Source organism: Gymnoscopelus microlampas, assembly GCF_963454915.1.
Source record: "Gymnoscopelus microlampas genome assembly, chromosome: 23".
Lineage (NCBI taxonomy): Eukaryota > Metazoa > Chordata > Actinopteri > Myctophiformes > Myctophidae > Gymnoscopelus > Gymnoscopelus microlampas.
In genome coordinates, this window is record NC_139960.1 from 4,886,722 (window position 1) to 4,904,356 (window position 17,635).

General features: G+C 42.5%; 1 protein-coding gene across 2 annotated transcripts in view; it reads left to right on the forward strand.

The window, feature by feature from the left end:
• The window catches only part of braf (B-Raf proto-oncogene, serine/threonine kinase), a 33,033-nt gene extending 17,516 nt beyond the window's left edge, over positions 1 to 15,517 (forward strand). Inside the window, exons 7-20 of one of the 2 annotated variants that reach the window (XM_084049802.1) lie at positions 689 to 808; positions 2,167 to 2,329; positions 3,888 to 3,927; positions 5,581 to 5,700; positions 7,475 to 7,611; positions 7,736 to 7,853; positions 8,210 to 8,294; positions 9,065 to 9,241; positions 10,450 to 10,496; positions 11,563 to 11,681; positions 12,468 to 12,599; positions 13,239 to 13,373; positions 14,585 to 14,738; positions 15,255 to 15,517. In XM_084049802.1, the coding sequence (XP_083905928.1) occupies positions 689 to 808; positions 2,167 to 2,329; positions 3,888 to 3,927; positions 5,581 to 5,700; positions 7,475 to 7,611; positions 7,736 to 7,853; positions 8,210 to 8,294; positions 9,065 to 9,241; positions 10,450 to 10,496; positions 11,563 to 11,681; positions 12,468 to 12,599; positions 13,239 to 13,373; positions 14,585 to 14,738; positions 15,255 to 15,277 (1,570 nt within the window). In that variant the 3' untranslated portion in view covers positions 15,278 to 15,517. The remainder of the gene's footprint in view (positions 1 to 688; positions 809 to 2,166; positions 2,330 to 3,887; positions 3,928 to 5,580; positions 5,701 to 7,474; positions 7,612 to 7,735; positions 7,854 to 8,209; positions 8,295 to 9,064; positions 9,242 to 10,449; positions 10,497 to 11,562; positions 11,682 to 12,467; positions 12,600 to 13,238; positions 13,374 to 14,584; positions 14,739 to 15,254) is intronic. The other variant, XM_084049801.1, reaches the window with a different exon arrangement.
• The last annotated feature ends 2,118 nt before the right edge of the window (positions 15,518 to 17,635 follow it).

Below are 17,635 nucleotides of genomic sequence, written 5' to 3' on the forward strand. Positions count from 1 at the left end.
CCACGACATGGTCTCTGTTTCATTTCTCTGTCAGCAATGGGGGTCCTTGGCCTGAAAAACGTTGAAGACCCCTGGTTTAGAGAAATGATAGTGGATTGAGAACAGCACTACAAAAATATCTGTAGCCCTGTCCCCAAAAGTGCCTTGCTTTGTACTAAGGCTGAGCAATATTGACAAAATCTAGTATCACAATATTTGTATTTATATTTTTGTATTGTTTCGCCTCTTGATTTCCTTGATTTTTGTGACGACATCAATTAACATCATACATCAAGCATGCGTCCGACGAGGAAGCAAAATATAGAGGAAAATATAAAGCCTGGGAACATGGAACTAGTGGACGGAAATAATCAGTCCCCCCCCCCTTTACAAGCAGGAGTTGTGTGGAGAGAGAAGAAATGGGTTCAACACATTTTGTAGCTTCAGCCAGCTCAACTTGGATTGTAGCTTTGTAGATTTTGTAGCAGTTACAAACGTCGGGCGTCTCTTTGTATCTTCATGTCGCTGGCTTCCATTGAAAATGATGGTAGACTGTAGCTTTGTCTCTGCCTTTGTGAACACAGCATACGTTACACGGGCCATATCACGATAATACAATATTGGCCAGCCCTACTTTGTACTCTTCCATCAATGTGTCCTCCTGGAAAGTTGGGGACTCAGTGTTTTGCCAATGTCTTCTCTGGTGTAGCTTGTTGCTGGTGTCCAAGTTCTTTGAGCACCACCCCCTCACCCAGGAGGAGATGTCCTCTGAAGGCACCACCCCCGTGTCCGAGGTCTGCCCCTCGTTGCCTCCGTCCGATTCCACTGGGTGAGTCCCTCCACCTGGTCACACTAGGCCTGTTCACAGCCATTACATAATCGCCTGTGCGCTATTATTTGAGCTTATATGCTATTTTTGTATCTAATCAGTTATTTTGCACTAACGTTAGTTTCCATTCATCTGTATAAAAACAGCTGGATTAAATTAAAGAGCGTGTAAGTGATATGTATTTGTTTTGTTAAAATAAGTGTTAAATAGCTCTGTATTTTGACTGTATGTATATGTATTTCCAGAAAATACAATCAGGATAATAAGGGGTCGGGATAACATCCGATCAATTAATTTAAATTTTATTAAAGTGTCAAATCACAACAAGTTGTCGCAAGACACTTGTTGTGATGCATGTAGGGCAGAGACGGCCGGGCATTGTCCCACCCTGAGCAAGCAATTTTTGCAACAGTGGCAACGAAAAACTCCCCCTTAACTGGAAGACATGTCAGGCAGACCCAGGCTCTAGGGTGGGCGGCCATCTGCCTCGACTGTGTCGGGGGGGAAGAGAGCAAGGGGGGGGGGGGGGACAGGGAGAGACAGAGACAGAAAGAAGGAGAGACGGAGGGAGATACAAGTAGTAGCAATCACAATAATAATAATGTAAGCTAGTATACTATAATATAGCATAACAATAATGTTAGATAGTATATGGTATAGTATATAAGACTGTTAATAATGTATATAATGGTATAATATAATATAATATAATATAGTAGCAATCCACAGTTGTGCTCCATGGAGAGGCCTGGTCCGCAATCACACACTTGATCTGCAGCTGGGGGTCTGTAATAACAGTCCATGGAAACCTGCAAAATGGAAGAACCAAAAGCTCCAGGGAACGGGTCCCCGGATGTTGGGTCGGTGGCAGTTACAGAATAACAGGATAAACAAGTGAAATTGGAAGTGATGAAACCAAAAAAAAATGAGGGCAAAATTGGAATTGGTACACAAAGTTGAAGCTGATGAAAGGGTTTTCTTTCCTTATTGGATGAAATTTGTGACCCACCTGAAATTTTATTTTCTGTTTATTAAAGAGCTGGAGAGATCCCTGTTTCTGAACAAACACTCTATAGCAATGATTACTATAATAATATAAAGCCTTAACCTTTTAACAATTTTTTGTTTTGGTTTAACAAACAGACACAAGATCCCTTTAACAGAAAGGTCCTATTTCCAACTTGTTTGCGTCTTTTCTAACTACAAGCTTTGCCACTCTATAACGTGTTTTTTTTGTGGGTGGGTGGCTTTTTGAAGGTACGTGAATTATGTGTTTTGTGTTTTGACTCCCTGGGGGTCTTCTTCCTCCCTCACACCGTTCTCCCAACGTGAACCCATCTCGTCTTTCCCTACAACAGGTCCCTGTGCCATGCCTCTGTGTCCCCGTCCAAGTCCATTCCCATCCCCCAGGGTTTCCGTCCCGGTGGCGAGGAGGACCACCGCAACCAGTTTGGCCAGCGGGACCGCTCGTCCTCAGCCCCCAACGTCCATATCAACACCATTGAGCCTGTTAACATTGATGTGAGTCTGTCTGCTGCTTCTCACGCTGCATGTCATGGGTGTTCAACAGGGGCTCCGGGGGGCACCAAATCTTTGTGTGATTGGAACTTTTTTTACATGAACCACTTGAACCCTCGAATCCCTATTCTAAGGGAAACATTAGCCGAAAGCAACCGATCTACAAACTCGAGGCGTTGTGCAGCTTGTAGATCGTCTGTTTTCGGGAAAGAGGTTTGGTGCAGAGAGTAAAAAGAGCAGACCAAGTACAGAGTCAATGGTCAAGTTTACCAAGTATTGAGGGTTTAAAGCCTCACTGTCACTGTATGGTAGAGTATGTTAATACAATATAACTTATACAATTGGGGTTGTATTTTGTCTCTCTGCTCTTCTATTGAGACATTTAGATCGTGTCAAAGGTCATGTCTCTTGGGGGGAGGGTTGGCGATTGGGGGAACAAGTTGTCATATATACAATAATATGCTTGTATCTTGTATGTAAAATGGAAAAATAAAAACAAGGTCATGTCTCACCTAGACACAGGATCTGACATGAATTTTGACCTGATGGTCAAGATTCAATTTATCCCCTGAGCAAGTTGGCCGGCTCTATTAGCTCAATGGTAAAAATGTCAGCAATTGCGCAGGAAACCTGTGTTCAAATCCAGGATAGAAGAGGAAAGTTACATAGTGCAGTTTTAAGTGGTTAAATGTCTGAAAATGCACATTAACATGAATCCAACATAATAGAAAAGATAATGTGTAAACAAACACTAATTTAAAAAACATTTTACTCAACATGATAGTGCTGTTTAACATGACTGTGAATCTAGCTATGAAATCTATGAAAAGGTTTACATATTGAATAAAATTGTGTTGCAAATTAGTGGGGTCCCTGCTTCATCTCTCAGCTAAGGGGTCCTTGGCCTGAAAAACACTGAAGACCCCTGCTGTGTATAATTTTTTCGCTAGGAAACCTTGTATATCCAAAGAACCTGTGTTCCAATGGAATCCAATGTAGTATTGCTATTTGTTGTACGACGAGGTATATAGGGTTTTAGGGCTTAATCTGTTTTCTATCTTTTTTTCTTTTAATGATTAAGATTAACCTGTGTGATTATTCATTTAGACCATAAAAGCACAGTAAAATAAAGTCATAAGGTACAAAACGATGGTAAATGTTATCTGAACCCTAACGGACACGTTGACATTGTTTATTTGCCCAGCATTCAAAACTCACAGTTGCTGTCGGGCAGAAATCTTGTATCTCCATATTTTAATGCTTTTCAGTAAATGAATGTGCTACTTCGTTGTACAAGAGTGTCGTGCAAAAATAGCACATCTAGCTCACGACGCGTTGAGCTTGTAGATGAAAGTGGTTACGTTTGTCTGTGGGTTTTATACTATTGAACCAATGAAAAGGATTAACAAGATCTTGTGACTAAATAATGACTACATTGGATCCATTGGAACACAGTTTTTTTTTTTCCTCCCCCATTTTCTGAAAAGTAACCTTAGTAAGGTAAAGTTTTGGACTTATAAGACTTTCATAATATTTAAATCTTCCTCCGTTTGATTTTCAGGACTTGATTGGAGATCAAGGTTTACAGAGGTCAGACGGAGGTAAGAATGTCGTCCGAACGGCTTCATTTGTCCACTCGATGGCGTTGTCCCACCGTCCTGTCTGTCTGCTCTTTATTTTTGTGTCCTCCACGGCCCTTGACGTTCAGCTAGTTCCGTTTTTTTTATTTATCCTGCTGCCATCTCTCCTAAACCAGTGGTTCCCAAGTGGGGTCCAGGGGACCCCCAGGGGTCCTTGGGGGGGTTCCAGGGGGTCCCCAGCAAAAGTATGGCATCAAAGTCAGTAACCACTTTAACCCCCTATATACATCTCCTATTTGAAAATGGCCGATCTACAAGCTCACAATGCTGCGACGCGTTGTGAGCTTGTAGATTGGCTACTTTCACAATATCATTTTTTTAATGTAGTCGTTAATCGTAAATGAGGCAAAAGTTTGAAATATTCTAAGTCAATTGAAGCCCTATTCATTAGCCTGATTTTCTCCCTGAAGTCTTTCCTTTGATACAGCTCTGCTAAAGCTGCTCAATAACACAACAGCTGTGAGTGAAATCATTAACAAAAGGGGTGTGTGTTTATTTTGTATTATTTCCACAGTGTAATGGTGGCCAGGCAAACACACACGCACTCAGAAAGAACGTGAGAATTTAGAGTTTAACAATTTAAACGCGATCCTGCTCAGATGAGTGAAAGGCAGAGGTCATCACCATGCCAGCTTGTTGTGATGGGCATTTTTGTCAAACTTTATTTTTGCACAAAAGTGTGGTCAATAATCTTAACCCATTTAGACCTGAGGCCGATTCTAAAAACGCCTCCTAAAAAAAAAGTTTTCTGAAAAGAAAATATATATATATTAAAAGAAATAATAATAATAAATGATGTTGATATATATATTGTACATAGCAACACAAACCCCAAAATAAGTTATTGGCTTGAAAGGTATAGTTACGTATTGGGGTTCCAGGTCTAAATGGGTTAAACGAGAAACGCATAGATCTAGCCCTAAATGTATACTAGTGGACTCCTAATGTGCCATAGTGTCAATGCCAATGTGCTACACATTTAAAATTATTGTATTTCTGCTAATTAAATCGGTGTCCTACCTATTCTGAAGAAAACCTGGAGAGTGCCAAGTCAGTCACGGTATACTGGGCGCATACAGGCATCAATGCAGTCTATTTCGTGTTTGGACAACCAAATTGTGGTTTCCTTTATATGTAGTGCAGTTTCCCAAACAATGGGTCGGGACCCATTTTTGGTCCACGAGTAAATATTAATTTAATTTATTTTCATTTATTTTTATTTTTTTTTGCATTTCCTACAAAAACTTTTGAATTATTTGCAACAGATGTAAAAAAAAAAATAAAAAAAATTCAGAGCTTAAAAAAGTCAAACTAATTTCAAAAGAATTTCAGAAATGTTAAAAAAAGATTGAAAATGTTTGTACAAATACAAGCTCATTACGCATCGACGCGTTGTTAGCTTGTAGATCAGCTATTTTCACTATTTTCCTTAAATATGGCTTCAGTTATTAATTCAGAATGTTTGGGGTCCCGGGGGTTACAACAAGATTACCTTTTGGGTGGTCTCAACTGGTTTGGGGAACCCCTGATGTAGTGAGTGGAGGCCGTCGGAGCAGCTGGACTTCAGGGCCTTCAGGGTGATCCTGTGTCTTGTCTCTCTCTTACCCCCTGCAGCCCCCCCGACCCATCCCGCCCGCTGCTTGAGGAAGCACCGAACGCGGACCTCAAGCCCCCTCCTATACTCCTACCCCAATGACATAGTCTTTGATTTTGAGCCCGAGCCTGTATTCCGAGGTAGCTAGGCCCTCTGTGTGTGTGTGTGGGTGTGTGTATGTATGTGTGTTGGTGTGTGTCCTCTACACCCCCCCCCCCCACCCTCTCTCCTAACCTCAACCACCCTAAAGCCTGATTTATATGCAGAAATGGCAGATCTAAAAGCTTGCGACGCTTTGTGAGCTTTTCAATCTGCAATTTTTCAGAATAAATCGGCCTTGATCACCTGCCTGCCTTTTGTGTCACATTCGCCTGTGTGTTTGCTCCTTGATTCTGACCTCACTTCTCTCGCTCTCGCACACGCTCTACCCCACCTCCCCCCCCAGCCGGTGGCCTCAACAGGAGGAAGTGCAGATTCCGCAGATGTTCCCAGTTTGTCGCTGACCAATTGATTAGGCTGCTGCTTTCATGTATTGGGGCTTTAGGGGGTAGCTAGCTATTATTGTAACTTTTGTCATTTTAACAGTGCAATTTTAGCGTAGTCTTATCATGTTATGGATATAAACACACGTTTCTCTCAGTGAGTTCCTTTGAGTAAATTTGTGTAGCAGAGTATAGTAGAGTAGCCTGTCCGAAGCTCATAATCATGCAGAAGAACTGGTTTCAAATGCATTGGGGGCTTGTCCGCGTTCAGGGGAGCCCTGCCTGAGGCACAGAAGCCTAATGTCTGCCTTGGCCAAAGGGGTGGGCTTAACCTTTGGCTGAGCAGTATTTAGTGGAGACCCCAGTTTGAGTTAATGGTGCTTCCACGAGTAATTTGTCTGGGATGCTTGTGTGCTGAAATGTCGCCCCATGCTAAACTGACTCCCAGTGTTCATTGATCGGTTTAAAGTTGCAATCCATACCATTTTCTTTAGTGAATAAAACTGTATTTCAACCAATCTGTTAATACATAACTAACACAACTGTGGTAGCTGGAGGGGGTCTCCCTACTCTTCTATTGAGAAATCTAGACCCTGTGATTGGGTAGGACACCTACTGGTTGACAAGTGGTATTGCCTGAAGCTCAAAGCGGGCCTTAGATCGCCGGCAGTAGAAATTCCGGCCCTCGTGCGGGAAACCTGGGTTCGAATCCCGGGTAGAATATAAATCTGACGGATTTGAGCTTTAAATTATAATTTTGAGGTTTTGGAATATTGCGATGAAACAAAAAAAAACTAGCATCACATCAAAGCAGGCGCCGCCTATCCCACACTTCCTCTCCTTCACTGCATGTGGTGTATGACCTCACCTCACAACATACTAGGGGTGCAAACATGAATCAAACTAATCGATAATAAAAACATATTGATAATTTAATAAGACAATCAATTAATGATCCATCCCTATTTTTTATTTGTTGGAAATAGCCGATCTACGAGCTCACAAAGCGTCGCAATGCGACACATTGTGAGCCTGTAGATTGTCTAATTTCACTATTTTTGCATGACACCTTTGTGCGACAAAGTATAAAATGTTTTATTGGTTAGTTGATATAAGAATTTAAAAAATATAAAATAAACGCGCTTCTCAATTATTCTAAGTAATCGATAGAATAATCTCTAAGAAATTACTTGATAGTTGCAGCCTTACAACGCACCACAGACACACAGCAGACCACCCCACACACACCCCCACCCACCCTGACACCGAAGTTTTTTCGTCTTTCTTTCACTCCGTCACTTTTCTCACCGTCTTTTAAAACTCTCTTTCCCGTCAATCTGTTTACTTTTTATGTTTTTCTCTCTCTCTCTCCTGTTAAACCATCCCTCTCTCTCCCGCCCCGCCTTTCGAACCCTGGCCTTTTCTCTCTCAGGGTCCACGCCAGGAGGGCTATCGGCCACGCCCCCCGCGTCCTTGCCCGGCTCGCTGACCAGTGTGAAGCCGCAGAAGTCGCCGTGCCCGCAGAGGGAGCGCAAGTCCTCGTCGTCGTCCGAGGACCGCAATAAGATGGTGAGCGGGCACAAAGTCAGTTTGACGTTTCAATAAAGTGGTGCATTGAGCTCTGTAGCGTTGAGATGTCAGCGCTAGTTGTCCTGAAGTGTATAATGCTGACTGGGTTTTTTGCCCTTAACAGAAAAGCCTGGGGAGAAGAGACTCGAGTGACGACTGGGAGATTCCTGAGGGTCAGATCACACTAGGCCAGAGGATAGGCTCTGGATCCTTTGGAACTGTCTACAAGGGAAAGTGGCACGGTACGTCTGACCTCAGATGACGAATAAATCATTTGTTTATGAAATATCGTCGCTGACCTCTTACCCATATTTCGACTTTTTATGTTTTTTCACGTAATGCTCTACTTCATCGTACAAGCGTGTCAAGCTAAAGTAGTGAAAATAGCTGATAAACAAGCTCACAACGTGCCGTGCCGCATTGTGAACTTCTGGATCGGCTATTTTCACTATTTTTGAACCTTTGTTCCACTTTCTGAATTGCACAAACGGTACGAGGTTTCCACCTGACAGCGAAGATATGCACATTAATATCCACAAGTCTCTTGTGTGAAAGTTGATCCTGAAGTGCAGTCCTGACTGTTTCCATCCTCTCACAGGTGATGTTGCGGTAAAGATGTTGAATGTCACTGCTCCCACACCTCAGCAACTTCAGGCTTTCAAGAATGAAGTGGGAGTCCTCAGGTATACGTCATTATCCTTCACCACGTGAACCCTAGCGTCCCTATTCTGGGGGCGAACGTTCAGCGAAAACCGCACATCTACAAGCTCACAACGCTTTGCTAGCTTGTAGATTGGCCGCGTTCGGTGAAGAGATTTGGCAAATGCTAGGGGACCTAGTATAGAGCCCTTAGCGTCCCCGGTCAACTAAGTATAGTAGCGTTTGCCCTGACTTCACGCATTTTCAAACGTATCTTCATATAATTGGTCTTGCTGGCTTACTAAATGCTTATTATAAGATGGCACCATTGCTGTCTACCCGCTCTGCGTCTTATTGATGAGCTGTGGACAGCTCAGATGGATGAAGTGATCCTTCAAGTGGTTTAGATGGCCGTCCGCCGTCCGGGGGTTAATTTGCATCAAAGTATGTTGTGAATATATGTATCTCGGTAAAATTCATAAAAATAGATATAAAAAAAAAAAATGAAACCAAATTTTAACCTACTGTAGCAATGATCCAAACGTGTGTGTGTGTGTGTGTGTGTGTGTGTGTGTGTGTGTGTATCAAAAACAGTCATTTCTAGAAAACGTTATGGCATTTGGCTACATACAGTACAAATGCAAATTTTTGTCTTTGTGCCGACCTGCAACAGTTCACTTCAGCCTGTTGCAACTCTTTGGTGTGAAATGGTTAGGATGAGTTAAATGCAGAGGGCTCAATTCCGTATAATGTGTACATGTACTCGGCAGTAGAAACACTATTAAGTTAACCTTCCCCCTCTGTCCCCCATCAGGAAAACGCGTCATGTGAACATCCTCCTGTTCATGGGTTACACCACCAAGCCTCAGCTGGCCATCGTGACCCAGTGGTGTGAGGGCTCCAGCCTCTACCACCACCTGCACATTATCGAGACCAAGTTCGAGATGATCAAGCTCATTGACATCGCCCGGCAGACCGCGCAGGGCATGGAGTGAGTGGACACTCACTAATGCACATGTACACACACTCATGAACACACGCACATGCTACTTATGTGCCCAGCAGGGCCCTGAGGTCTGCTGAACAGGGTCTGTTAGATGTTCCCAACACTAATTTAAAAACTAAAGGTGACAAAGCCTTTCAGGCTGTAGTCCCTAAACTTTGGAATGCTCTTCCACAAGTTTTGAGAGATGCAGTCTCTGTGGACATTTTTAAGAACAACCATGAAACGCTACTATTTGGAACAGTCGTTTGTTGATGGTACATGATTTTGTTTTCCATGCTTGTGCTGTTGTCCTGCTTGAGATGAATTTTACAGCCTTTTTCTGCTTTAATACCCTGTGTAGTTTTTTCACTGCATGTGAAGCACTTTGTGAGATCTCTAGGTGAGAGGTGCTATATAAATAAAATGTACTAACTTACACGCGCGCACACACACACACACACACACACACACACACACACACACACACACACACACACACACACACACACACACACACACACACACACACACACACACACACACACACACACACACACACACACACACACACACACACACACACACACACACACACACACAATGAATTCCTAGAGACACCAATTTTGTCTGAATCAACAGCAGCTTAACCACTTCAACCCCAGGCATCCATATTCTGGGGGGAACATAAAAAAAATGGCTGATCTACAAGCGTTGAGCTTTTAGATCAGCTATTTTCGGCAAAGAGATGTGGTGCAAATGGAATAAAGTGGTCCAAGTACAGAGCCAATTCGGGTCCAGTTTACTAAGTCTAGAGGCTGTAAGTGTGGTTAAATGAAGACCACATGTAGGCATAACATTGTTAGGTGAACTTATATAATTAACTAAATGATATAAAGAAATCTGATTTGAAACAAGTTTCTCAAATCAGAAGATGCTTTTTACCCACATTTATAACATGTTAACCGAGTAACTGTTTTTTTTTTTCTTTTCTTAAACAAAATAAACAGAAACAAATGCATGGGCATTTCCTGGATGTCCTGTTTTTTTTATTTATTTTTGATATCTATTAGTTTAGTTTAATTAGCTCAACATGGTCTGACTACTCACTTCCGTTAGCTGTTAGTGTGTGTGTGGTTGTATCATTTCATGCATGTGAACTATTAAGTATTGCTGTTCTGCTAACGTTTTGTCCTCTGTGATTCTTCTCTCCCCAGTTACCTTCATGCCAAATCCATCATCCATAGAGATCTGAAGAGCAACAGTATCCTTTACAAACGAGTCACTTCAACCAACTTGTTCTCGGTATAGTAGAGCAGTGGTTTTAAAGTGGGATCCGGGGTCCTTGAGGGGGTCCCCAGCTAAATTAACCCTGAGAGAGTGACACTTGCTCACCGTCCTCACGGCAATCGCCTCATTACACGCACGGGGGTCTCGTAGAGTCAGGGAAAACAATTTGTCCGGTCGCGGTAATCCATTCCATAGTTATGGCCATTTGAATGTGGCTTGTTTTCGCCAAAAACAACAGAAAGCAGAGAAAACTTTACTTTTAGAAAGCCTATAACACTGGGCTGACTCCTGGCCTGGGTGAGGAAGGGTCTGATCCTTCGAATGTTCTAGAGTGTAAACCTGCAGGATCGAGTGACCGCTGCGGTGTGTGCCTTGAATGAGAGCTGACTGTCCCGTACAACACCAAGGTTCTTGGTTCTTGGAACCGAAGGCACCAGGGCGTTGTCTATGGAAATAGTTCGATCCTGCGTGGAGCAGGACTTAGCTGGGAAGAAGAGAAGCTCTGTCTTGTCTGGGTTCAGCTTGAGGTGGTGAGAAGACATGCACTGTGAGATGTCAGTCAGACATGCAGCAATGCGCTCTCCACCTGAGGGGGGGGGGGGGGGGGCGGGTAGAAACCGTTGAGTGTCATCGGCATAGTAGTGCTAAGATAGATTGTGAGAAGAGATGACAGAGCCAAGAGATTTGCTGTATAGGGAGAAAAGGAGGGTGTCGCACAAATGTAGATCTACTTGTAGATCGTCTATTTTCACTATTTTAAAATGTTTTTAGAATAATCGTGAAACAGTTTTGGACCCGACAGCAACGAAATTCTACTTGGAATTCTATCACCCTTTAACTACATGAATCCTAGCGTCCCTATTATGGGCAATAGGCATGTGGTGAAAATATCCAATCTACAAGCTTGTAGATTGGTTATAGATTCATTAAGAGATTGGTGTAGATGGAGAAAACAAAGAGGACCAATTAAGGGCCACTGGGGGACTCCACAGTTTAAGTGGTTAAGGAAAGCAGGTTTCCTTGACTTGCATCCCTCCCAGATATTTTCCTCCACGAGGACCTGACGGTGAAGATCGGGGACTTCGGCCTGGCCACAGTGAAGTCCCGCTGGAGCGGATCGCACCAGTTTGAACAGCTCTCTGGCTCCATCCTGTGGATGGTGAGTGCACCAGTTAGACCGGTGTAGTTGCGCACAGTGCAGTGATATACTGACTTGCATGAATCACACAGTAGGTGCTGGGTTAAAAGTAGAACACAGTTTAAGTAGACTTTTTTTTATTCAGCAATAAAAAGACAATCAATGAATGTAGCTACAGTATGTTTCCTATGAATGAGAGGCACTTGTCTTGAAGTGAAAAAAAAAGAAAAAAATTGAATCCATTCACAAATTCTATACGGAGAACACAATTAAAATATGAACTCTTTAATCGTGCTCTGTCTTATCTTTAAAATTTCCACTTGAAGTCGAGTGGGTGGTTTCTGTAATTCATGAAAGAAATATCCATACTGTACCCTGTACCAGAGAGAACCTCCTGCTGTTTAGTTTCATGTATTATTTGCAAGAAAGCTCTCGCATTCCTTGGACTTTTAATTATTAAGAGTCCAAGGAATGCGAGAGCTCTCTATTAATAATATAACAGGACTACTTTCATGACATAGAAGTATTGTTCAATATGGCGTGCATGATGATTTTTTTCTTTTCTTTATGTGATCAAGGATTGCACTGACTGAAGTATAACGTACACAGTAAATTGCGCCACATTGTAAGATTGTAAATCAGCTATTTTCCACAATGTTTTGAAAATATTTGAAAATCTATGGACATTTTTTCAATATTGAAACGATGATGACGTTTATGCAAACATAATTGTGAATATCTCAAATGATTGCGATTAGGAGATTATGTAATGATTGTTTGTGTGTGTGCGTGCGCCCCCGTCCGCAGGCCCCAGAGGTAATCCGGCTGCAGGACAAGAACCCGTACAGCTTCCAGTCTGACGTCTATGCCTTCGGTATAGTCCTGTACGAGCTGATGTCAGGAGTACTGCCCTACTCAAACATCAACAACAGAGACCAGGTACTAGAGTTGTTCCGATACCAGTATCGGAAAAACTGCCGATACTAGTATCGGCGAGTATGACATTCCGAATACATGTAATTTATCACATGATGGTATTTAATTTACAGTCATATTTTGAATGCTTCTGTTGATGTTGCACGGCCGTTTTATACTCTTACTGTACTATTTACATGTACATGATTATTTTACTAACTTGTAATAGTTCATTTATAAAAAAGCCAATCAGGAGAGAGTACTTATAGAGTAGTAGTTATCAGCTTCAATTTTATATTGTTCCAGTTCCAATTTTGTCTCAGTGGCTCAGTTCTGTGTCATCACTTCAAATTTCACTGGTTTAATGTGTATTCTGTGTGAGCTCTCTCTCCTGATTGGATAAAATTGGTATCCTGACCTGAAAATACATTTTCTGTTTAATGAAGAGCTGGAGAGACATGGAGACTCCTGTTACTGGACAAACACTCTATAGAAATAAGTACTATCAGAATATAGAGCTATTTAACATATCACTTACCCTACCTTTAACAGGCTTTAACCACGATAACTTGGATTTTTATTCTTTTTTTCAAGTGGACTTTGACAAATATTGTATATCTGTGTTGTGTTGGGTCAAAACGTTGGATCTCTGTGCCCTCGCAGATCATCTTCATGGTGGGAAGAGGTTACCTGGCCCCGGACCTGAGCAAGGTCCGGAGCAACTGTCCCAAGGCCATGAGGAGGCTGATGGCCGACTGTCTGAAGAAGAAGAGAGAGGAGCGACCGCTCTTTCCTCAAGTAAGAACGATGCCCCACGACGGCCAAATTACTAGATCTAAGATCTCACAAGGTACAGAAGAATAACATCACAATAAACAACGCTCAAACAAATGTGAATAAAGTATACACTCTATACACAGATGTATACCCAGTTGCAACTCACGTCTCTTTTACTAGGAACACTTTACATTTGGCCACCAGATGGCGTCAGAGTGTTACAAATTGAAGACCTGATCCTCAAATTGTGGTAGATAAAAAAACTGGTGCCTCCTTTACATTAGAGCCACTTTCAACCTGGCTTCCCTGTTTTATTTATGTCATAGGCACAGTGTGAGCTTGTAGATCTGCTGTTTTCGCTATTTGTGAAATGGGGCTTAAGTGGTGGCCTTTTTTGCACAATGAACCGTGAATTAAAAAATAAATATGATCCAGACATGGGGTCTCAGCACAGCACAAACGGGACACTCAATGCAAACCGTGAAACAGGACAGCGTAGTGTAACGGTTCAATGGTAGGTAGGTAAATGGGAGTAGATAATGTAATCAAGAGTTGAACTCCAACTATTGCGCGTTCCTGAGTATTACATAATGTTTCTGTTTCATTACACTGCAAGTGTGAAACACATGTGCAGTATACATCAGCTCAGATATTGCCCACTATTGAATTCAAACAGCTCATCAAGTATTAAAATTGATGCTTCAGAACTTTTCTTTTCTTTCTTCCATTGGAGACACCCCATCTTACATCTAACTCATAAGCTGAGAACACACTGGCAGGCACACGCCCACACACAATGTTGTGTTTTTCAAACCCTAAAAAAAAATAGCCGATCTATAAGCTCACGATGGTGTGAGCTTGTAGATCTGCTACCTTTGCAAAGTTGTGAAACTTTTTTACCTTGATTTTTTTTTTTACTCTTTTTGATAATACAATGCCCCCAAAAATGCAAGTTAGGATTTTGTGCAGCATATTCAAAATGTTGGACTACCTCCAAACAGACGTGGCATCACTGCCCCCACCAACCCCCCCCTCCCCAGCCCCCACCCCAACCGACCCCCCGTGATCTTTGGCGCTCCCACAGAACCACTGATTTAAATGCCTGGTTGCGGATACAAGTACTTCTTTCGGGACTCTGGAGTGCTCTAAAAAGGATTAATGCTGATGATTTTGACCATTGACCCATGTCTGTGTTTGTTTTCCACTGTTTTTTTTTGTTTTTTTCCCACCAGCTCTTGGCGTCTATTGAGCTGCTGGCTCGCTCTTTACCCAAAATCCACCGCAGTGCATCGGAGCCCTCGTTGAACCGGGCCGGATTCCAGACAGAGGATTTTAGCCTGTACGCCTGCGCTTCACCCAAAACCCCCATACAGGCCGGCGGCTATGGTACACACACACACACGCACGCACGCACGCACGCACGCACGCACGCACGCACGCACGCACGCACGCACACACACGCACGCACACATAGGTATTACTATATATTACTTTCGTTGGACGACGGCGACGTGCAACTTATATGTAAATGGGCAAACTCTAATCCTGACCCCTTAACTGTAGTAATAAATGTACACACACACACATACACACACACACACACACACACACACACACACACACACACACACACACACACACACACACACACACACACACACACACATACTCACACACGTCCAATTAGTCTCAAGTATTAACCAAAGCAAATTGTCAGAGATGGGGACATTGGATAAGGGGGTTGAACACAAGAGTACTTTAACATCTACCTCTAGATTGCTTGAGTCAGGCTGGGCTGTGTGGAATTGCCCAAACTCTCAATTAAATGTTGACTCGTGATTAAATCTGCTGACTGATGGGCCTCTGGCTCTCTTCTGTTTTCTTTTCTTTTTTCCCTTGCAGGGGAATTTACTGCGTTTAAATAAGGAAAATCGAAAAGTGCTGCAAGATTCCACAAGTTCATTCCTCGTCACTTCTCAAAAAGTCTTGTGCTCCTTCGGTGGATTCATTCATTATCGAAAAAGAAGAAAAAACATTAAAAAAACAAAAACAAACATCAAAGTCAATCAAAGACGCAAGTTCCTTTTTTTGACTGAGCTCTCTGGTGGGAGAACCACTGAAACCTGCCACCAAACTACCATTGAATCAGAAAAAGACAGCTTGAACGAAACACACAAGGGGGGGAGGGGGGGACACATATAATAAAATGACACCAAAACGAAGACACTAAGATTATCCTTACCAAACCAGTTTGAGGAGATGGTGAACTCTGTGGATCGACTGAGCACCGCGTCATGCTAGCTCCATGGATGAATGAATGGATGGATGGATCAATTAAGGGAAAAACAGGATGTGAAATGGAGGTCAGTGGGTCAGGAGATGACCAGCCTTAGTGGGAGCGGGTGGGATGGGGTGGAGGTCAGGCACGCGGCGCGCCTCGTCGTCGACTCCCCGGGCGAAGAGGGACGTTGGATGGTCGGTGGGGCCACTGGAACCGCACTTTGACCGACGGTGACGTTGAGGGCTTTTGAACCCCCCGCCGATTGGCCGCATCAGACAAAAGGCCCATGATGGCGCAGCAGGCCACTCCCTGAAGTGTGCTGGGGGTCACCAGGGGTCGACCCTGTCAGAAGATGACTTGAAAGACCGATTTGATTTATTTTCTTTCCTTTTTTTATTCATTTCCAATTTTCCTTTTTCCTATTTCATATTTTTTTGATAACCAGGGGGAATGCCGACGTTTTTTGGAGCCTTTCTCGGTTTGAATGAATTTGAAGAGGAGAACTGAGCTGAGTTTTGTTTTGTTTGTGGTGGTGTCGAGAGGAGAGCATTCCGTCCTGTGAACTACAAAGCCACATTCTAAATGGATTAGCCTCATGCAGCACAGGACTGTACGGTTCTGAGCAGAGGTTTTTTTTTTTGGCCTCGGCTCCCTCTGTTTGAATGAGAGAGCTGACCAAACCCTCCAGTACTGTAATCTTGCCTTCTCTATTTTGCCTCTGCCGAAATCTACACCTAAAAGGCTTGACTGCGACCGTTTGATTCACACCGAGAGATCGTCGCTCAAGTCGTACTCCCATCTGTTTTTCTTTTTAAATAGCACATTAATATGAAACAAAAGAAAGATGCCATTTTTATATATTTTTTCCTTTTTCTTTTCCCCAAATAGGAAACACTTTTTTCTGGCCTGTTGCTCTACTTAAAGAGAACGGTCCCTTCCCACCCTTCCTGCCAAATGCAGGTCCTCCTATGTTTTGGGGGGAGGACAAATGCAACGCTACAAAGAAGAGGGGATTCCTCGCTCCCGCTGGTCAGAGAGAAGCTTCTACAGAAGTTGTCGAGGTGTGTTTTTTTTTATAGCAGCTGCTAACCCCCACGGTTTACATTGCATTTTGCCGTAAGTAGCGCTTACTTGTGGCTTCTCTGTCATTTTGGCTGTACCAGCAGGGTTAGTTCACAACATATGATATCAGATTATTCTATAAATCTTTCTTTGCTTTAGGGCTGGGTGATATGACTTCAAATCAGTATCACGGTTATTTCAAACGTTTGCCTTGATTAAGATTAATGAACGGTTATATTATTTCTTTTAAATAGAGAAAATAGATGAGCTTGAGCTTTTTTGGGGGGCTATTTTCACTATTTTTGTACGCCACCTCATGAAGTATAATACCGGGGATTTAGTAGATTATTAAAATAGAATATATATTCAAATTTGTTCGTGTCAATTCGATTTATATGAGAAATAAAACAAAATATATTTAAAAAATACCTGCTTCTTGATTATTCGATTAACCTACATAAGCAAGATTAAGTCGGTTATTTGTTTTAAACATCTCTTAAGGTATATTTTCGGTTAATTGCCCAGCCCTATTTTGCTCCTTTCTTTTGGGCCACCAAACCCCCTCTTCAAGCCTCAGACTTGCTAACGCCAAGTGCATGTTGTCTCATTGTGGTGTAGTTTTAATTTCCTCTCTTTCTCGTGGCTTTAATATTGCACTCAGCTTAAAACAGAGAAGTTGATCGTTGCACCTTCTTGACTGAAAGGCTGCAACCTACCTGCTGAAACGACCTTGACCTTCTGGATTGAAGGTCGGAAATCCTCCTTCAGTCACATAGTTCCTTTATAATATACACGCGCACCTGTACTTTTTTCTTTTTTTTTTTTTTCATTCCAGTGTGTTTCAAGGGTTGTAGGTATTTTACAGTTTTTTTTATTTTGTTGTTTTGCCTTTTGTTCTGTTGACAGGCAGGCCTGCGGATATTGACTTATTTATGTGAAA